At 41.0% G+C, this 23,055-nt stretch overlaps 1 protein-coding gene across 2 annotated transcripts in view; it reads left to right on the top strand.

Moving 5' to 3' along the window:
- The window catches only part of GRIA1 (glutamate ionotropic receptor AMPA type subunit 1), a 344,465-nt gene that overhangs the window by 165,175 nt on the left and 156,235 nt on the right, over positions 1-23,055 (top strand). For both annotated transcript variants that reach the window (XM_037798914.1, XM_037798912.1), the window contains exons 4-5: positions 843-1,027; positions 8,872-8,925. In XM_037798914.1, the coding sequence (XP_037654842.1) occupies positions 843-1,027; positions 8,872-8,925 (239 nt within the window). The remainder of the gene's footprint in view (positions 1-842; positions 1,028-8,871; positions 8,926-23,055) is intronic.

Raw genomic sequence — 23,055 nt, 5'->3', positions numbered from 1 at the left:
ATGAATTGTCCCCTAGAGCCTTCAGAAGGAACACATCTCTGCCAACACCTTGATGTTAGCTCAGTAAGACCCATTTCAAATGTCTGACCTCTAGAACTATAAGATAATAAATGTGTTGTTTCAAGCCACTAAGTCTGTGGTCCTTTCTTAGAATCACAATAGCAAAACTAATATGCCACCTAAGTCTCAAAGATGAAACAATGTACCACTGAGTAATGGACCCCTCCACTCATTTAACTATGAATCAGAAGAGAATCGTTTAATTCATTACACATTTATTGAACACTTACTATGTGTAAGAAAGAGTTTTAGGTATTGAGGATACATTGAACATTCACTCATTTATCAACAGTTATTTGGTGCCTATTTAGAGGACAGGGTGACGCAGTAAGCAGTTACTGAGTGCGCAAAATAATAACAACCACATTTATGAACACTTGCTCTACCAGGCATTCTCAATTTGTCTTCCTAATGACACTGTTAGGTAGGTATTATTAACATCGCCATTTTATCATTGAAGAAACTAAGTTGAGAGAGGCTAATTAGGCCATGCAAGGTTATTTAGCTAGTATGTTGTTGCATCAGGATTTGAGCCTCAAATAGTCTCACTCCAAAGTTTATTTATAATCACTAGCTCTACTATCTATTATGTACTGAGGACAGAAGCACAAAAGAGACACATGGCTCCCCTTACCAAGGGACTTGCACGGTCAGAGAAAACTGGAGCTGAGCATAGTAGAGTGAAGGGGTGGGGTTGTGGGGTGAATGCCTGGTAGAAGAAGGGTGGTTCCTATGTATACTGCTAATCTGCCACTTCTCTGTCCTGCTTGCCCCATCTCCAGGTTTGTCCGTCCTGCAGAAAGTCCTTGACACAGCTGCCGAGAAGAACTGGCAGGTGACCGCAGTGAACATTTTGACAACCACAGAGGAGGGGTACCGGATGCTCTTTCAGGACCTGGAGAAGAAAAAGGAGCGACTGGTGGTGGTGGACTGTGAATCAGAACGCCTCAATGCTATCTTGGGCCAGGTAGTGAAAGCAGCAAGGGCTCAGGGTGGGAAGGAGCAAAGGGAGCAGAAGAACAGAGAGAAAGAGGAATTTTAGGCTGTTCTCTGGTGGTTCATTCAATCATTTCTTCTTTCATTCATGCATGCACAAATGTGTATTGAGCACCTGTGGTCTGCCAGACACCTTGTCAACAGAGAACAAAGGAGACAAGATCTTTGCCTTCATGGGATTTACATAGACAAAGATAATAACTTCACGTTTAAGTAAATGCTATGTAATTATATGAAAATGCTACTAATGTGCAGCAGATTTCAAAAGTATATATGAATGGTGTGGGAGAAAGCCAGCGTTGTACAGGGGTAAAAGGATTAAATGGAGGTCAGAAAACATTTGCCTTGATTTAGTGTGGCCAGAAAGCTCATCTCTTTGTTTCTCAGTTCAGTGAAATGAGAGATGTAAATACCTTATCCAATTGCTTATGAGGCCTTGTATGGAAGGACACATCAGTCCCACCAGAAGATGAGAGTGATGATTGTCATTGTTAGCATCCTAATCATCATTAGTAATCATGACCATGATCATAATTTCATAATGGCCCATGTCATTTCCTTTACCATGCTGGGCACTTTGGATTTATGCAGAGATCCTGGCAATACCACTCTAAGGTAAACAGTTACCAATTCCATTTTGCAGACAACACAAGTGAGGATCTGACAAACAAACTACATTTCCCCTGAGACTAAGTAGAAGGCCAGAATTCAAATCCAGGGTGGCCAGGCTCAAGGATCGCTGCTACAAAGCACAGTGTGCATTTGTTTACTGAGGTCTCAATATGTGTCAGGTGCGGTTCCAGGTCCTGCAGATAGAGCAGGAGTAAACACAGACATGATCCCTGTGCTTACAGAACATTCAAGCTTGAGAGAGAAATAATCCGACAAATAAAAGTAAACTTTCAGTTGTAATTAGTACTCTAAATGATATGTACATGGTGACCAGGGGCAAGCTTTTTAACCACTCTTGACTCAGTTTCTCTCTCTGAAAAAATTACAATAATAATATCATCTAATCCTTAGGGCTTTTCTGAGCATTTAATGAGCTATTACATGTAAAACACTTAAACCAGTACTAAGAACATAGTAAATGCTTAATAAATCTTATCTACAAGGAGTAGGAGTGGAACTTGACTGTGTGGGGTGATCAAGGAAGGGTTCTCTGATGAAATGATAATTGATGATAAATTATAATGTGCTAAGATCTGAAAGGTGAGGAAGTTGTGGGACTGGAGATGAGAAAGGAATGAGAACTTGGGTTTGATAAAGCACCATGTACATTCTCACAAGAGTATATTTGGAAAACCAGTAAGACCCTGTTTGTTTTTCCAAGTACAATTTGAAGATAGTAACAGTCAAAAATACATATTACATTGCTCAATGGTGACACAGGAAGGATAATTTCTGTCCTCTTTGGAAAAGTGGATGGGTTAGGAGCATACCCAATATGGAGGAGATGTCGCTAAACCTCCTGGAGCTTGAGAGTTTCTCTTTATCCCAAAGGGAGTATGGGCTTAAAAATTTAAGACACTGATTGAGTCCAACCCTTAGCACATGTCTGCAAGGTCTCCAGAGTGGTAGGTATTGCTCAGATTCACCGGGAACTCAGATCTCTGGCTCCTTATTTGCTGTTTTTTCTGCTGTGCCCTGTATCTTTCCTGAAGAGTAAAAGAAATAGGAGACCTGAGGGAAATTTCCCTCTAGGGAAGCTCAGCTTGAGAGCCACACCCCTTCTCACTGGGAATCTATCTTCTGCCTCCTATCAGGGGATCCTTCAGGATCACCCTGGAGACATTCCCTGGGCTTGGCTCTCAGTGGGGATGATCAGTGGCTGAGGAAGGTTCACATTTTATCAACATACTCTTCCATCTCCTAAAATGAAAAATCAGAAACTCCCCTTCCTTGTATCTGTGGGAAGGTTTCCCTTCTTGAACATAAAATATCTTAAGACCCCACACCCCCTAGTTCCAGATCACTGAAAAGGGCCAGGAACTGACCATGCCAGTGGGTGATGAGCCTTTATTTTGGCCTTGGCTTGCCACAAGAAGGGTCTGTCACCCTCTTCACGTCTCTTTCCTTCTCTCTGAACAAAGAAGCTGAATCACTAAGTGACTCCTGCTTTGAACCTGGAAAGACGAGGGAGGATCAATGGGTAGAACTGAGACACAGAGATGGAGAGTGCAGAAAGGCAGGTTTGGCTCAGTGGTAAGGAGAATTTTCTTCCGGAAAGCCTGCCCAAAAGTGGAAAGAAATTTCCCTGAAGGTAATAAGCTCCCAGTCCATAGAAGTCTTCAAGAAGGAGCTGAGTGTTCCAAAGAGGGTTCTTGACTAGATGAGTCTAGATGAGACTAGATGCTTTCCTCTTTACATCCTATAATTCACAAAATTTACTACTGAGATCTTATGAAATAGCACAAGTAATGGGAGCCTTAACACAGAGCATCAGATAGTTCTCAGGTCAGTTGACCCGAGACCTCCTCCCAATGTTTTCATTTATTGTTACAATAAAAGAAACACTATTACACTATTGCAGTAAGAACACAGGATGTAGAGCCAGATTCCTGGTTCAGCTCCTGGTTCTGTCACTGTCTGATCCAGCATTTGGCATCTCATCCATTTGGCCTACTGACCTGATTTAGAGTCCTACAAGCCAGCAGATACCTTCCTTTCTACTGTTTACCTGTAACATGCTCATCTTTCTGAGAAATCAATTGATTGTACATCCTATAAACAGGCACTACAACCTTAACAATTTCAGGCAGAAGCCTCTTAATCTCAGTTCCTCTGGTCCTCAGAACTAAAGCATGTGTGCACCATAGAATCAGCAGGCCTTTGTGCAAATCATGTGTCCTTTTAAACCACATTCATGTATTCAGATGTGCTAGCAAGGAGTAGTTTATGCAATCATTTTTGCACAGTGCTATATAATTAAAAATGGTAGATTTAGGTACTTGACAACAAGACAAAGCTTGTTAATAGCCCTCAAGACCCCTGGGGTCCCCACAGGGACTCTTAGCAGCAGCTCAGCAATCACTCAAGCCTTGGCAACTCAACAGCGGGAGATTTTGAAAGTCAGGGATTGTTGAAAGCATTAACCTGATGTGTTTGACTGTGCAAAGTATAGATCTGGCCTCCCCTCTTGGAAAGAGAAACCAACAAAATATGTTGTCATTGAGATGGAAGCTCTGTGGGCTGGAAACAGCAGACTTGAATTCTAGTTCTTAAGAGAGGCAAATAGGGTCAGGTTAAGAGTATAGAGTCTGGAGTGAGATTGCCCTGGGTCCAAATCCCAGTTCTACCATTTATTAACTCTGTGGCCTTGGGCCAGGTTTTTAACCTTTCTCCATCTCAGCTTCCTGATCCGTAAAAGGAACAACAAGAACAATAATAATACCTACCTTTAGAGGGCTCTTCAGAAGATTAAAAGAATTGATACCTGTAAAGAACTTATAACAGAGCCTCCTCCCTAGCTGGAGAGAGATATGTGTTTGCCCATTTTTGCTATTTATACTGCCAACAATTACTGACTTCTTGAGTCACTTCCTTCTTTGGGCATTGGTGGACTTATCTGTAAAATAGGAAGGAAGACCCTTATTGTACAAGGCTGATAAAATATGAGATGAGATAGGAGATGGAGAAAGTGCTGAAAGACAATGAAGTATTTTTAATAGATTGATGACTTATCCTGTGTTGCTCCATGGTAAAGATAATAATCATTGCTACCATTTTTTTGTATACTTTGCTGTGTATTAGGTATTATGACTAACCCTTTCCATGTGTAATCCCAATTAATCCTCATATCAACTCTATGGAAACAGCTTCTATCAATTCTCCTGTTTTATAGAAAAAGAAACCAATGATTATACCTTCCCAAAGTCTAATAACTAGTAAGTAAGAAAAGCAGGAAGTCAAATCCAGGTTGTTCTGACTACCAGTCCAAAACTCTTAAAAACTCAATTTTTCTGCTTCTGCTGTCTGTAGCTACCTCCTCTGTCAAAGGACAGACTTGGGTTTTGTTAAGGAAAGGCCTGTTTGTATGGATATTTTAGATTATAGTACATTAACATTATTTTTAATTGTTGGATTCTTCTATTCAGATAAGAACATTGAGCTGGAAGATCTTAGACATCACTTCATCTGCCACTTCACTCCCATTTTGTAAATGGGATGGCTGATGTTCAGATGGAGTGGATGATTTGTCTTGGTTCAGACAACTAGGAGATGGTTCACATCTCCTGTAACTCCTATCTCCTGAATTACAGTCTGGCATTCTAGACTATTTAACACTCAACAATAGGGATCCTATCAGTCTAATACAAAATGTTCTGCATAACCCAAGGAAGGAAACATTCCAAATTTCAAATAGGAAATTAATTGCCCATTTCTGTCACCAGCCTCCTAACTAGAATGTAAGCTCCATGAGGGCAGGGATTTTTCTTTTGTTTTCTTCACTGCTGTATCCCCAGTGCCTTGAACAATGCTTGTTACCTAGTAGGTATCCAATAAATATTTTTCGAGTGAATTTGAAGAATAGGAAATCAGTGAAGACTCTAAAAAAGACATGGATGTGAGATGGGTCTGGGTTTCTACAGGGAGCCACTAGTTGGATAAGAGCCTGTAAGCTGGAGGGAAGGCACTGCAGGGATGCCCAGAGGGCATGTAAGGGCTGAGGTTCATAATGTGGTTTATTATGCTGAGTGAAGGATGCTGGGTGCCTACTGGGAGATAATAGCAGGCAGATAGACACATGGTCAAGAATATCCTTGGAAACCATTCTAAAGAGTTGAGGGTTTATTCTGTAAATGATGGGGAATCAGTGAAGAATTTTGAGCAGGGTTATTAGAATATAATACTTCATTAATAAAGAAGATCACAAATTATATAACATGGCCATTAAATCCAGAGAAAGTTAAAGATGATAGAGACCAGGAACTTTGGGGCCACCCATCACATCACCCTGTCTTACTGTCTTACAGTACTTCTCAACTGCTGAAATCTTGCTCATTTATCTATTTGTATATTTACCATCTGGCTCTCTACTAAAATGTCAGCTCTGCTCAGGGAAGGCATGGAACTTGCCTCACTTGTTTATAGCACATAGCATAGTGCCTGGCATATAGTCTGTGTTCAATAAATATTTGTTGAATGGATTAATTAATTGTAGAAGGATTTACAGAGGAGTTGGGATTAGAGCTCAGCCATAAAGGATATGAATAATCAGAAAGAAAGGGCGAGGACATTCCAGATGCAAAGATCATGAATAAAGGCAATGAGGGGAAATGAGCTTCGAGGAAATGGCATGGTGAGGTGACAGACCTGTTCCCGTTTGCTAAAGCTGCCACAATGCAAAATACCAGAAATGGATTGACTTTTATAAAGGGGGTTATTAGTTCACAAATGTACAGTTCTAAGGACATAAAACTGCCCAAACTAAGGCATCAACAAGAGGATACTTCACTGAAGAAAGGCTGATGGCATCTGGAACACCTCTGTCAGCTGGGAAGGCACATGGCTGGTGTCTGCTGGTCCTTTGCTCCTGGGTTGCATTGCTTTCAGCTTCTGATTCCAGTGGCTTTTTCTAAGTGTCTGTGGATCCTCTCTTAGCTTCTCCGGGGTAAACTCTGAGCTTCATCTCTTGGCTTCCCTTGGCTCTCTCCAGGTTCTGGCTATTTATGTAATCCTTGCTTGGCATCTCCTGGGGTATTTCTGACTGCATCTCTAAATGTCTGGGTCTATGTCAGCTCTGAGCGCTCTTCAAAATGTCTCTGCCTTTTATCCTCTCATAGAGGATGCCGGTAAACTAATTAAGACTCACTTTGAATGGGTAGGGTCACATTTCCATGGAAACAACCTAATTAAAAGATCCCACCAACAACAGGTCTGCCCCCACAAGAGCGGATTAAAAGAACATAGTCTTTTTATGGGGTGCATAACAGATTCAAACCAGCACGGGGCCCTGTGTAACTTCTACATTACCTTTATATCATCTTTGTTGATCTGTAACCCTTGGTGCGTTTATCTGTTTATCTGTTTATTATGTGTCTCCACTCCCTAGACTCTAAGTTCCAGGAAGGAAAGCACCATGCTTGGCTCACTTTTTACTGTAACCCCAACACTCTGCTTGGTACATAGTAAGCACTTAATACATGTTCATGAAAGAAAGTAGAGAGAAAGTAGGTCAATGGGTAGTAGGTGAATAGGTGGATGGGAAGTACAGTATTAGGTTTAGCCATATAAAATTGCTGATCTTTACAAGTCAAAGTTGTCTATTATTGCCTGTTTTCTGTGTTTCAAGGTGTAATTTGATCTTACAGGGACTGTCCTTCTCCATTTCCTGAATGTGGTTGGATTTGAAATATCTTTTATTTGTTGTTCAGTGTGTATTAGAAGTTGAATAGGTTTTTGATAAAGGTATCTCATTGTTGAAAGGGCAGCAAACCGTTTGACAAGAAAATGAAAAAGTAATGAAGAAATATTAATAAAACTATCATCCCAATAGTATTTGAGCTGCGTGGTCTGGAACTTCACAGTCTAACCATTGTTTCAGAGCATTCATCGTTTGTGCTTGCATTTAATTATTCCCCACATAAAAAATATGTGAGCCACTAAGCACATACATCCTATTAAGTGGATGTCTGAATGTGGATTTTAATAACCTTGGAAATTTATTCAGTTAGAGAAGGAGCCCAAGTGCTTCTCATATATTTTATGTCTTCTTGCAACAATGCAGAGGGAGAAGCACTGTGTGGGGTGTACTAACCCCAGTTTGATGAGAGAAAAATGAAGAAATAGATCAAGTTAATTAGCAGGCTGAGCTAGGGCTAGAACCAAGGTGCCAGGTGAGAAAAACCTGCAATTTTATCTGTTCCTTGTTAGATGGTGTGTCTGATTGCCCAAGCAAACCTCTGGGTTCTATCTACAAATATTTTTTCCTGCCTGCAATGACTGGAGACAGTGGACACTTAGAATAGAGGGGTGTTTTGGAACAATGGCACTTAATGTTTAGTCATAATCAGGCATCATGTGGAGACTTTATGTTGTAGGAAAAAGACTAGGAGTCACAAGAGTCAGGCTCCAGTCCTGACACTGCCACCAGACTGCTGCACGGCCCTGGACAAGTCACCTCCCCTCTCTGGTTCTCAGCTTCCCATCTGTACACTGAGGGTTTGGACCACATGATCCTGACATTTCCTGCCAACCGTCCAATTGAATGATCCATTAATGTTTGAGTACCCCTAACTGGCTTAGGAAGGAAAGCACAAAATTCAAGTATAGAAGAAACTGCATCTGATCCTGGTTCATGTGTGGAGTTGAAGGTCAAGAGGCAGGCTAGGAAGCATCCACCTACCCACCTGACCATCCATTTGTCCATCCATCCATCTGTCCATCCAAGAAGCAGATATTGTTATGATATTGACAAGGGATACAATGTAATGCAAGAGTCCCACCAAGGAAAGAATCTCCATGTACAGACAAGGCTTTGTGGAGAAAGGCATGAAGTGAGCATTTCGGCAGGGTCCTTGAGGTTGTGATAAGACCACTCTACCCCAGGAATCAAACTTAACTGCAAATCCTGGATTGGTAACTTAATAGCTGGGTGACCTTGGGGTGTATATTTAACCTCTCTGTGCCCTTTTTGCAAATTCAGGACACTAACAACATCTTTGGATGTTTGGGATATTGCAGGTTGAGTAATTACAACAGAGCCAGGCACACTGTACGCTCTCAATTAATGCTAGTTGATATTATTTTTGATGTTCTTATAGCTTTAATAGTTATTAATAGTGATGAATCCCCTCCTATTGTGTTTTATAGATTATAAAGCTGGAGAAGAATGGCATCGGCTATCACTACATCCTTGCAAATCTGGTGAGTGGAGCACTACAGGTCTCAGCTTGGGTTCTATCCATATTTGGGGGCCTGGCTTGCTTCCGCGGGCTGGGGTGAACTGCATCGGTAGAAGAGGCAATTCAGAGCTGCCTTCAGTCCTGGAAGTATTAAGTTAATGCTTTTGCTTCCACTTCTCTGCTTGTCTAACCACAGTACACAGTTGATGAGCCTCTAACCTTCCTTGAAATAGAGCATGCTGGTGGAAGGGGCTTATCAGGCATCACATTGTAGCTTCAATTGGCTCTGTCCCTTGACAATAACGACAAAATCACCACATCTTTGAATGAATGTAAGATACTTTGACTCTAATCTTGTTGACTGTTTTGAGCTCAGTGATGGCTTTACTGTTTATAAATACAAACATTTAAATCATAATTATACTAGCAATGACAAATCTTCAACAAGAAATAATTTTCCAGCATGAAAAATATTGTCAATTTAGTTTTTATTCACCTTTCCATATGAACAAGATGAGCCTCTCTTTAAAAAAGATGTTTTCATTTGAATGTACTGCAGTTCTTTTAATTATTTTCCATGTTATTCTCCTTAAATTATTTTCCATGTTACAATGAAGACATAATTCATCAAATCAACTTTTGTACATTTTCATTTTACCTAGCATATGCCATTATGAGTTTTCTTTTGTAGCCATTATTTCTGACAAGTCTATTTTTCCTGGTTCATGTTTTGAACATCTACCTTTCATATTATGAAGTTTGATTCTTCTAACAATTTTTTTCCAAAGCCAACTGTAATTTTATTTTGTCTTTAGTCCCATTTTTAAAAGAGCTTTATTGAGACATAATTCACATAGCATATAATTCACCCATTTAAAGTATAAAATTCAATGATTTTTTATATATTCACAGGGTTGTGAAACCCTCACCACAGTCTAATTTTAGAACTTTCCATTACCCCAAAAAGAAACCCCATACCCATTAGCAGTCACTCTCCATCCCTGCTCCCCCAAACTCCTTCAACTCCAGGCTCCCACCAATCTACTTGCTGTCTCTATAGATTTGCCTATTCTGAATGTTTCATATAAATGAAATTTTACAATATGTGGTACTTTGCAACTGCCTTCTTTCATCTGGCATAATGTTTTCAAGGTTCATCCATGTTGTTGCATGTATCCTTCTCCATTCCTTTTTATTGCCAAAGAATATTCCATTGCATGAGTATACTACATTTTGTTTACCATTCATTAGTTGGTGGACATTTGAGTTGTTTCTACCTTTTTACTATTGTATACAGCTGCTACGAACATTTGTGTACAAGTTTTTCTCTTCGGTGTATAACTAAGGGTGGAATTTAGTATTATATGGTAACTCATTTAACACCTTGAGGAATATCAAAATTGTTTTCTAAAGCAGCTGCATCTTCCATCAATTTTTAACCAATAACACATTTTGCCATGTGAAAGTTTGAGTGATTGTCAGTGTTCCTTATTGGTAACTTTTTCTACAAAGTTTGTCTATTTTCTTGGCCCATCTTTGCAATTTTGTGTTATTGCCTTAAGATGTAAATTTTAGCTTTTTATCTGTAACAAATTTACCATCTTCAGTGTTAGCAATGTTATTTTGTGTTATTTCTAGCAGTAATACTAATTACTAGATAAATGAAAGATTGATATTGTCTACTTATTTTTGGAGCAAATGTCATTAGTAGAATAAAAGCATAGAATCTGGGTACAAATAAGGGTCAAAAGGGCAAGATATAAAAATGGGACCAAAGCATCCTGTCTAATCCTTAAATTCTATCCCTCTTTCTGTCCTGGTCTTAAGCCTTAGACACATCCCTGTCTTACCTTCTCTTTTCCTTTAAAACTTCCTTGCCTTGGTTGTCCCAATATTTCAGGATCGCGCTAGTAGCAAGATGAGCTTATTGAGATAGGTTAATTTAAAATCAGATTTTAATGGCTCAGAGATATTTGCATTTGAGATGCTGACGGCCATCCAAAGACTTTGGGGGAACCAGAGGTTTCATTCCCCAAAAATCATTTGCAACGATGGATGTTTTACTTTGGAGTGAGAAAAGCCTAGAATCCCAGATTCTTAATGCTTAAAAGGGATTCTGGAGGTTAACTCCATCTAAATCTCATTTGCTATAATACAAGAAATAGCAATAGGTTATGACTTGGCCAGGGGCACACAGTAAGTCTACAATAGAGCGAGGCTTAGCATCAAGGTTAGTTGGCAACATCCAGTGCCTTGTCCAGTACTCCAAGGCATCTTTCACTTCAGACCTTATGAGCATCCTGCTGCTTGAAAATGCACAGACCAAGGGTGTAGACATGCAAAGTTACCCTTCTAGGGAAAGACAGAAATGACATATCATTGGCTTGAGGCCACTGAAAGACCCCAGGTAATTACACTGCTGAGCCCCCATCTGTTCCCAAGTGACCCCTCCACCAAAACATCACCAAGTTAACCCCTTGGGCTTCTGTATCCTTCTGCTCTGCATTTTTCTTCTCCTGACCTAATACCCTCTCGAATCCTTACAAATGCCAGCTAATAGGATGCAAATTGCATATACCATCCAAATACAAAAGACTTGCATGTTCCAATAGATTAGTAGATAATTAGGCTTCAAATTACTAATTAATTCAGTTTGAAACATAGTTGAGTATGTGGTGTTTTTCTTCCCACTTCAGAGAAACAACGCAATTTATAAGACGATAATTTTTAGAAATTCTGCCACGTAATTAGCCTGATGCTGTATGGTACTGACCCCCTCCTTCAGAGTGTTTGTGATTAGGGTGTAATTATAGAGTTAGAGACCGAGGAAGCCTTTGAAAGATTTAACAAAAGGAGGGGGCTACACTTCTGTTTTGCAGTTCTTTCTGTCACTGTTGGAATGCACAAGCTTCAAAGTAGTCAGCAGCTTTCTTCTAGCAAATCACTTGGGAGGGATGCAGTTGGGGTTCAAATAGCTAGGTTTGGAGGGCTGCTGAGAGAGAAAAGGGAAGAATATGGGTCAAAGAGGAGAACTTATGAGCAAGGAGTCAAAACCCCCTACTTTTGTGTCCAGACACCACCGTTACCATCTTTGTGGATTTTAGGCAATGCTCCATCCCTCAGTCTCCTCATCTGTCAGATGAGAATAATAGTTCCTGATCTACCTACTCTTAGTGTCAGTGGGCAGACCAAATATGTTGCCAAATATCACCATGCCTTGGATAGTGAAAGGTGCTTTGCACAAGTGGGGAATCCTTACTTCATATGCTGAATCCACCCGATGTACATATTCGCACGTGTGCCTATGGATATGTATATGTACCTATGCAAACATACGTAAACACATATATGCATATATGTATATTTACATTTTATATATGTTTGTTGGGATAGATGTGTACTTATATTTCCACAGCATTGGTGTGTCCGTAAAGTGAACTTGCACCTTGCAAACATTGGAGCACTGTGCCACTATTTCTTAGGCATCTGGGCCCTGGAGCCCACTGGAAGGCCAAGCCATCCATTTTGGCTGTTGGTTCTTCTCCAAACCCCAGCACCGACTGCATTCACTCACTGCTATGAGATTGTTGTCAAAACAGATATCCGCCAGCCATAGCCCTCCAGAGTTAGAGCTCCTTTCTCTGTGGCCCAACAGCAGCAAACCTTAGACCAAACTATTGTTTCTCAAAGTGGACCCCCATAATGTGCCTGCAGACCCAGTTTGAGCAACACTGCACTGACAATCAAACACTTTGGTGCCACTGTGATTGCAAAAACGAGTACCTGAGACATGGGACAAATTACCAGATTATTAATATTGATGATTTAGAGTACCACTGAAATAAAAGTGCAACATTTAAAAATTCTAGTATAGAACTAGTGGACCCCTGAGAATTTATACAGGATCCAGCAGACCCCAGTTTGAAAAACATTGAAGTTCAGGGTGGACCATGTGGGGCTTCTTGGGGATATAGTGACAACATTAATAACAGCAGTCCCTTCCATTTGCACACCATATTGTAGCTCACTTGACATTTTCACATCATTGCACAATACTTCTGTGAGGCAAGCAAGGTATAATTCATCATCCCCATTTTACAGACATGGGAACTGAGGCTCAGGGATGTTAGTGACTAAGCCGCAGATTAGGGAGGCAGCCACCTGGTTAGTGGAGTTCAACTCCCAGGAATCTGATAAAACCAAGTGATATGGACACAAGTGTAGGATAATCAGGCTAACCCAATGCCGAGCCCTGTGAGCCACTGAACTGGAACTCCTTAAACCCACTAATAAATAATAACAACAACAATAGCAATAAAAGTAACTTCTATAATTTATCAAATGAGCACTACATTCCAGACACTATGAAAACACTTAGACACTCATCTATTAAACCCTTACAACAGCACTTAAGGTAGATAATATTATCCTCATTTTCCAGATGAGGAAATTGAGGTTCAGAAAAGTTAAGTGATTTTTCCAAGTCACAAAGTTTATAAAGTAGCAGAGCTGGAGTCTCCCCTCCCCCCCCCCATCTGTACAACCCCAAAGTCCATGTTCTTACTCCTGGGCCCTTGTGACTGGGGTGGGGAGCGGAGGGGTTGACAAGAGGGCTTGAGTTTAGTTCTTGCCTGCAGTGGCTGTGAAGACCTAGAATTGGAATCCAGGCTCTCAAACTCCTGTTTGGACACATTTGCCGTTAGACATTGTTGCCTGGACCCTGTAATTTCTGGAGTGTGAGGAAGTTGAAGAAGAGATGGTGGGCTTAGGTGATCCCAGGTCTTATTGGTGCATTTGGGGAACAGGGTGGTGAGCTGTTTCCACTGGGTGGTTGCAGAGAAACTCCTGTGGAATGTTAGAGCTGGAAGTTTGGGTCCATGTGGCAGCTGCTCTAAGACCCCAGCTCCAAGCATTTCCTTTGCCAGATCAGCCCTAAGAAGAAAATGTTCTTTAGTCTCCTTGCTTCCCTATGGTGCAAAATCAGTCGACTCCTCTAAGGCCTATCTCACCCACTTTCTTCTCAGCACCTCACTTGGTGCTGTCCCAGTGCCACACCCAGTCACTTTTGGTTTCTGCAGCCCCTGGTGAGACACCTGGCACAGTAGTTGACAAGAGTGACTCTGGGTTCAGACAGTCCTGGGTTTCAGTTTGGGCTTTATGCTTATTTGCTGGGTGGCATGAGCCAAGTTTCCTACCTTCTCAGAGCTTTCATTGTACAAAAAATTGTAAAAAAGTAAAAGTGATTTTCTCTGCCTCTTCATAGGATTTTATGAGAATTAAGCAAGATAATGTATGTAAAGAACATATGGTAATATCTGGCCCAAAGTAAGCTCTTGAAAAGATGCTAATAATCACCATCATCATTAGTCATCACCATTATTAGTAGTAGTAAGGAAGGAAGTCATTTAATGTTTAAGGACTAAATATTGTTTTTGAAGTCCCTGATCTCCTCTCCCAGACTAAATCTCATATACCTATTATATGCTTCCATAGCCTCACGTATGTTTCACTTACCATAATTGCAATCAAACACCCGATTCACAATTATTTGTATTCCTCCCCGTTTGCCTGTAAGTTTCTGGAGGAAAGACTGTGTCTATCTTGTTCACTGTTGAATTCCCAGTGCTTAGCATGTAATAGGTATTCTTTAAAAAGTCATTAAATGAATGAATGAGGGAGTAAAATGGGTCCTCAAGAAATAAACAGCGTTTGCATGCACATATCACATGCATTTAAAGGCAAATTCCTGTGTCTATACTAAAAGAGACAGGAGGAATACGAATATAGTTGTGAATATGCAAATAAGCAAATAAAGATGGTCATAAGAGGGCTTCTAACCCACTTTGCATAAAGAGCCAAGATCTCCTCAATAACATCCCTAAGGGAAGCCCATCCTTCTGGTTCCTGCCTGAATGATGCCCAGTGATGGGGAAGTCGTATCTCTGAGGCAGCACGTTCTCTTCTAGAAGGGCTCTGACAGTTTCTGCAGTCTTCTTCAATTGTACCAGACTGCCCCCATATCACCCTCTCATCTGTCCTGGTTCCCCTGCCCTCTGATCTTTGCAGAACACTTCTGCTGCCCCTCCACAAAACACCTTTGTGGATCTGGAAATGCTACCCTGCCCACTCTTTGGTGTTTGCTACTCCCACCTGGACTCCCCACTATGCCCCAGTGCCTTCCCACAACATGTGGTTCCAATGAACCAAATGAACATTGAATATGGGCCAAGCACGTCCTCATGGCTGCACTGTGATGGGCTCATGCAGGAAGCACCAAGAAGCATAGTTTTGGCCTTTGTCCTAGAAGCAACATGGCCTGATCTTCCAGTTCAATTGGCTCATGTAAAGAAAGTTTTAAAAACAGTGTCAGAGAAAAATCACTATGTGCCCCTAATTCAAAGCCCCATAAAGAACCACATGAACCACCAGAGTGTGGTGGTGGTCACAGGCTGACGGGGTCTTGTGTGGCTGCAGGTGACTGGGGAGGATCTTGGTGCAGCCACACAGCCAGCAATTGTGTGCAGAGTGTGCACCCTTGTTTAAAGAATCCGAGAGAGTCAGAGCTGAAGGGAGTCTGTAAGCTTATCTCATCCAGCCCCGTCATTTTACAAAGCAGGACATTAGAGGCCCAGAGAAGTGATCTGTTCAACCTAGAAATTATACAGAAGAGCCAGGTGAGGATTCGAACCAATAATGTGCTCTGTACTTTGGTGTTCTCTCCCTGACCCTCTTCCCGTAGATTGGTTCACCACTAGCAGCATAAACGTGACCCACACGGGGAAAACTTTGTATAATCCTGTTTCCAGATTCTCCACTTTGAGAAAGGAAGAGGATTAGGAAGCAAGGGTTGAAGTTGGGTGGGGAGCTTGCCTATGAGAGTTCTATTTCACCTGTAGAATTGGCAGGCTTTTTCAAGGTCTGCCTCCTGGTTTCTGTTTGTCACATGCTGCCCTTTGCCTGTCATTCTCTTGTTCCATGTTCTATGTAATCCCCCTTCCTTTTCTCTTCCTCTCCTCTCCGATTCTCCTACACACCCTTCATGTCCTCCTATCCCTGCTCTGCCTTTTTTGTTCTCTCTTTGTCACTTGAAAGCTAAGAAAGTACTTAGACACTGTACTACGCATGGGAGGGACACGGAGCCCCAGAGACAGGGGCTCTAGGTGAGAAGTTACTATGTGCAGGCAGGGGTTATAAGAACTGAGATATGCTAACGCATTTAATTTTCCACAACAGCCCTTATTTTGCAACAGAAGATACTGAGGTGTAGAGAGGAAGCAGGTAGGAGGTAGTAAAGCTGAAATTTGACTCCAGCACCCATGCTCCGATTCTGAACCGTGGAACACATGAGCTCTCTGCTGGCACTGTTCTTCCTTGGCCTCTTGCCCTGACCAAAGACTCCTCTTCTTTGGGGCTCTGTTGCTTCTGCTGGAAAGCCTTTCCTGACCTCCAGCATCAGTTTTTGGTCACTTATTTTGCTCATAATTACTTGCATAATACCAGCCTTTCCCACTAGACTTTAAACCCCTTGAAAGTCTATTATTCTCTGCTACATCCTTTGTCTACCATTTACATGGCAATACTAAGCAATCATGAATGAATGAATGGAGCACCTATGATATTTCTTTCCCCAGCAGGTTAAAGATGTATCCTATGTTTCGACTTGTGTTCATTTTTTTTTCACCCAAGCAAGCTTGGGAGGCCCTGTGAATGCTTCTTAAACTGCATTTCACCAAAGGGTGTGCTTGCTGTGAGTCCTTGCCTGACCCACCTGGGTGAGAAGGTTGTGATCAGGTACAGGAAAGATGTCATTGATTCCACCAAGAACTCCAGCTGTAAGGCCCTGCCCCACACCAGGAAACTTTGAAAGCCTAAATTTTGAATTGACCTTTGGCTCTTTCTCTGAAGTGGCCCTGACCAAGTATCACCCTTGGCTCCAACCAGTGAGGACAGAGTTAAGACCAGGGAAAGCTCAAGAAAACTAACTGATCCAGGCCAGGGAGTACCCCCAAGCAGCCTTGCACCAACATGGGGGGCCCTGACCTTCTGCCACAAAGTGCCAACAGTTCCTTCTAAATCTCAAGACTGAAAGAAACTGGTTTGTGAGATCCTTCCAGATTTTTACAATGATTTATTGATGGTGGACTCCCGTGTGCAAGTGTCTGCATGTTTGTGTATTTCCAGATATCCACATATGCAGGTTTATGCCTCTCTGGTTTTGAATGTAATTGGTAATTGGATAAGTCAACACTATTACTTTTTTCTAATATGGATAGTATTTTTGCTGATTTAAGCATAGCTACCATGTTTTACTGAATTTATAGAAACCAGATAAGTCTGCATGTTATTAAGGATTATATAGGGCAAGGACACATTAAATGCTTGGTTGGTTGAAGTGGCTAAAATAAGAAAATGTAGGACCTTTATGCAGAGTCATGAGTATTTGCAACACAACTGAATCCTCAGTGCCTGAGTAGTCCATGACTTCACATTTATCTGTATTCAAGTGCATAGATCTGTGTGTTCACAGAAGGTAGATCAAAGCTGGGAGAGCCCTTAAGAGAAAAGTCATGTGGCTCAGAAGTTTCCAGACTTCCTTGTTTGAAACCCTATTGAAAATAGAATCTTGGAAAGAACCTCAGAATATAAAACAGATGAAAAAGCATAGCTGCTACAGTAGAAGTGTGAGGGCTAGAACCCTATCCTCCTGTCCTCCCCCTAACCCAACATTGGGCAAGTTCAAAAATGCCTTCAATCCAGGAATGTAGTTGGAAAAATCATGGATCTACCCAATAGCCTTATTTTTCTGATCAATAAACTCATGCTTGGAGAGTTTGAGACAATTGTCCAAGGGCAAACAGTTCACTGGGTTCAAAGAGAGGACAGAACTTGTGTGGTTGTCCCTAAACTGTTTTCCTGGCACTTATTTATGAGCTAGGTCAGAATATGCTACCCAAATACGCCAATAAAAAAGAACTGTTTGGTCCACAAGACAAAAGCAGAGAGGCTGAGAGGTGACACATACTCTACTCCAGGTATCGTGCTGTGGGTACTGTGGGCACCAAGATCCCTGCCCCGCAAGAGCTCACACTCTCCTAGACCAAAAAGGCTGCAAATCTCAAAAAGAAAGCTAAGAGAGGACTAAGAAGTAGAAGTAAACTGCTTTGTTGTTCACATTCCAAGAACCAGCACACATGAAAGGGGATGAGGAACAGGCTTTGGTCTCATGGCAACCAGCTAATTCCTTCTTATTGTAAAGATGCAGACCCTTCCAACCACCTTGTTGTGGAACAGGAGATATGTGAATCATGCTCAACAGAGGAGTGGTTACAATACAAGCCCTAGAGTCTCGTTACTTGCTATGATTAAGGCCTCTGTCCCTCCCTAGCCGTGTTTCACTGCGCAGAAGTTACTCCATCAAGTTAAGCCCCTGTTTTCTGATTTGCAAAATGGGAATGGTAATAGTACCTGCTTCATGGGGTTGTTACAAGTGTTAAATGAGATAATACAAATAAAGCATTTATTTGTTTAAAAAAGTACAGTGTCTCTTGCATAAAACAGGTGGAAACACATTAGGCACGTAGTGCTAGTTGCTCGCATTATTGTTTCAGCCAAAATCTGCCTCCCCATGACATCTACCCATTCGTTAGTTTGGGCCTGCCTTATAAAGCCTCAAAAAGCAAATCGTCCATCTCTTCCCCATGACAGCCCTTCTGAGATTTGAATACTGCCTTCACTTACCCTTTTAGTCTTCTATTATTTTTTAGGCTGGTCACCCTCCCCTTTTCCAGTGTTTCTCACATGACAAGACTTCAAACCTCACTTCTCTATAACCATCCCCTCTATGGAGCGGTCATCTAAGAACTGATCTGAAGAATTGGGAGAACTTGGCATGTTCCATTTGTGCCATTCACAGCATAAAGTATAAGTCCTTTGCTTTGTTCTGATCTTTCTTCTTCTAGATCTCAGGTGCATGGGGCAGAGGAAGGACTCTTTCCAGCATCCCAGGATTTCTTTAATATGCCTTCTTCCTTCTCCCCTTTCCCTTAGCATTGCAGTTTCTCCTTCTTCCCTCTGACGGGCATGAGGTCAGCACAAGCAGGATGATGAGGGCTGAATGGCTTGTATGTGACTCTGAAAGGATCCCAGAGAAAAGGAAATCCCACTTTGAAGACAAAGCTTTTCATCCTTAGAAAGCTGTGTTCCTATACACCTGCCTCCTGTGCTCTCAGGCTTCTTGGCTGATCCAGGCTCTGGTTTTGAAGCAGTTCTAACAGCACCTAACCTCTTTCAACCCAACGTTAAAAATGATGGTGAATGTGATGATAATAATGATAGCCAACATTCAATAAGCACTTACTATGTGCCAGACACCCATTCTAAGTGCTTACATATATTAATTCTTTTAAACCTTATACCAACTCTGTGCTGTAGGTGTTATTATACCTGTGTATCGAAGACCAGAGAACTGAGCCTTTGGAGAGATTGAATAACCAGAAAGCACATATAATCAGTTCTTTTGTTTCCAGGTGCATGTGATAATTAATAGTTTAATGATGGCCCAAAGCCTTTTCGTGATCCTTAAAGCATTTTCCAAATCTTCACAGCAAGATGAAAGCATGTTCAATGTAGTTCTAGTGTTAGACATCTTTTTAGGGTATCATAATTATTTGAAATGACTTTTCATTTTAATTGTATGAAAATTATAATTGACATATGATAGAATGTCTGTATTAACTAGTTTACTTGATCGAGCACTTGACTCTATTTGATTCTACTCTGTTCCGCATTGCACTGCTTCTGACAGGGATGCAGATTCTAATCCCAGCTAGTCCTCTATGCAGCTGTAGAAACTTAGGCCACTATTTGCCTTTATGAACCTCAGTTTCCCTATGAGGAGTTTGGTCTGATCTCCAAAATCTTTGCTTCTGAATAAATCAAGGGTTGGCAAACTATGGCCTGTGGACCAAATCCAACATACCACCTAGTTGTGTGTGGCCCATGAGCTGAGAATGGGTTTCACGGTTTTTAATAGTTGGAAAAAATCAAAAGAAGGTATTTCATGACATGAAAATTATATGAAATTCAAATTTCAATGTCCATAAATAAAATTTTTGGAACATAGCCATACTCATAGGCTTACTAGTGTCTATGGCTGCTTTTGCGCTACAGTAGCACAGTTGAGTAGTTGCAACAGAAACCATATGGCCCACACAGCCTAAAATATTTACTATCTGGCCCTTTACAGAAAAAGTTTGCTGACTCCCAGTATGGATGTGGGGTAAGTGGGCAGCAATAGGCTTCAGACAAATCAGAGGTTTGAGAAACATCTAATGTGTTTCCTCCCTGCCAAACATTCCTTTGAGACTTAAAGCTATATTTGGAGGCTTCTACTCTGGCTTTGTGAGACGTTTCCTCTGGTCTATTAACTATATCAGTCAGATTGTCTGGGATTCCTTGTCCCTCTTTGTCTGGAGCAATCCTAAAGCTAACCTCATATGTTCCTCCAGGGGCAAGGCCCTGGGACACAATGATAAAAAAAGACAGATTTTATGGCTGGACCAGGGTTTGAGTCCTTGCTTGCTGTGTGACCTCAGGGGAGTTTCCAGATGTCTCTGAGCCATAATTCCTTATCTATAAAATAGGGATGGACACTCATTCATTGAACTGCGAACAAGCATTGGGTGCCCACTGTGCACATTTACCCCTTCGGGGCTGTTTGAGGGACTGAATAGATGATGCATATGAAGCATTTAGCCAAAGGCCTGGTTCAGTATAAGAGCTCAGGAAATATTTAAAATAAATCTAGAGGTGACACTCCTGTTTGTTTAATTTTTCAATTTTAAATGGCAGTAGCCACAAAACTCTCAAAAGGTGGTTTGGGCCAAGTTATATAATATGTGTGAAGTGGCATTTTTGCCATTTTTGTGATTTTTGTTATTTTTATGAAGTTGTGTTTTAGCAGAGCATTTAAGAATCTAGTGTTCTTAAATTCCAGGGCAGGGGATAACAAATGAAGCGGGGCTCCTTAAACAGACCATAACAGAACTTCAACAAATGCACTTTCTCTTTCCTTTTCTGCCATTGCTACTCCCTCCCTCACTTTCCAGAAACTAACAGATGATTCCCAACCTGTGAGATGGATCAGAAATATCTGAGGATTTGTTTTTATTTTCTAATGGTATTATAAAGATACTATATTTGCATGATTTAAAAAATCAGATATTGCAGAAGAGTATAAAATGAAAAGCAAACATCTGTCCTCTCTAATCTCATACTTCTTAGACATAACTATTTCAATCCTTTTCTGTGTTTGGTTATTCACACCTCTACATAATATCCCCATCTCTCATTTTCTTGCTTTCTCTACTTTAATCTCATCCGTGACTCCCCATTAGAAAGGTGATGCATCATCTCACGAAAGCCTACATCCTTCCCTCAATGCCCCCTGTTAATGTTTGTTAGTTATGTTGATATTTGGAATCTTTCTGATGATGACCTTTATCAGTTCAACATATTGAACCCTGACTCTTTATTCACCAGCATTAGAGCTTTGTAAAAGTACAGATATCCAGTTTCCTCTCTGCGGTTCCTGAATGACAGTCCTTGGGGGTTGCTAATTTTCTACAGCTCCCCAAAGTATTCTGATGTGCCTCTCAACTTAAGGACCGCTGTCCCGAGAGCCTGTGTTGTACCAGCCAGTTCATCTTCAGTTGAGTGAAGACGGCAGGCAGGCCAGGGCATCCTTCTCACATCACCCATTCATTAGTCACACAAGGGGCAGCGTGAAATGCCGCAGAGGTGTCAAAGAAGTGGTCAGGAGCATACTGGCCCCACACACCAGGAGCTCATCATCACCAAGCCCCACTTTAGATAAGAAGTAGAGTCAGTCTGCAAAGAGCAGCTTGTGGCACCAGTGCTGGGGACAGTGGGAAGAGTCTGGGTTTAGGAGACTTGGGTTCCTATGCTGAATAATTTGAAAAAGAAGCAACCCATGGATTAATTTCATATATGTATTCAACAATCGCAGTGTACAGAGCAAGGACTCGGTATTTGGGGACATGTTATAAAATAGGCAAAGTTGCTCAAAGAGTGTTGACACACTCTGTAGTGTAAATCTTGAATGGAAAATAATTAGCAACAAAGCATCCTTACACAATATTATATAATTAATAGCACAAATAACACCCATAAAGAAAAATGTACTAATATTCAAAAATCACTCCTCAGTTTTTTTTTTGTTTTTTTTTTTTTTAAATAAAATGGCAAAGGAAATTAGACAATGATTTAAATAAAACCTTCTTTAATAAGAGTGCTTAGGGAAATAGAGTGGGTTGAATTTTCCGGTTAACTAGTGGACAAATGGTTAATACCTTTATTTCTGTTTTTGTGTCAAGAGCACCTTTTCATACTGGCAGAGTTCACTTTCCTGCATTAAGGAAAAATCAAGTCTAGTAACTGTAAGAAATGAACATCTTAGTGATTAAGGACATTCAAGATTTTCATTCCCAGCATGAAATATTCTATAGGAGGGAAGATGTTAGCAATTAGGTGATTGTATGTTGACCCCAAGATATTGCCTAACTTTTTTTTCTTTTACCTACGATCGCAAATGTGAGTTTGTTTTATTATTCTCTGTCTGTTCCATCTCAGGGGAGCAAAGGAGTCTGGTTGAAGAGTCCCATTAGTTTGATTTTATGTAACTGAGGTTTGGCTCCACTAACCTTGTAGTCAGACATTCTGGTGATGGAGTTGAGTGGTATTTATGCTTGAACAAATTCTGCCATTTCCTTTGGCCTCCATTATGTTTGAGATAGAGGCAGTCAGTACGAAATACCTCTGAGATCGTTACAAATTTTCAAGTAACAGAATTTAACTGTTGGGGATAATTTCCATTTCATTCTCTCTATAGCTATTTTATGAACAAGATGTTCTTTTTAAAGTCTCTAAAAATTATGGGAAATTTCTCAACTGTGCATTAGCTTTTAACCAGTAGTGGAGTGGCAATGCTGTTAGGTGGTACAACATTAAGGAATGTTCTTTGGGTAGGAGGAGCAAATTCTGACTTTACGTTTACTAAAAGCTTGCTAGTACAATTGTGCTAATCAGTTGACCTCTGAGCACCTCTGTAAACTGTGAGTGTTGAACAAGTTAA

Source organism: Choloepus didactylus, chromosome 11, assembly GCF_015220235.1.
Source record: "Choloepus didactylus isolate mChoDid1 chromosome 11, mChoDid1.pri, whole genome shotgun sequence".
Lineage (NCBI taxonomy): Eukaryota > Metazoa > Chordata > Mammalia > Pilosa > Megalonychidae > Choloepus > Choloepus didactylus.
The sequence above is the reverse complement of the archived record's forward strand: the minus strand, read 5'-3'. Positions and strand labels throughout refer to the sequence as shown.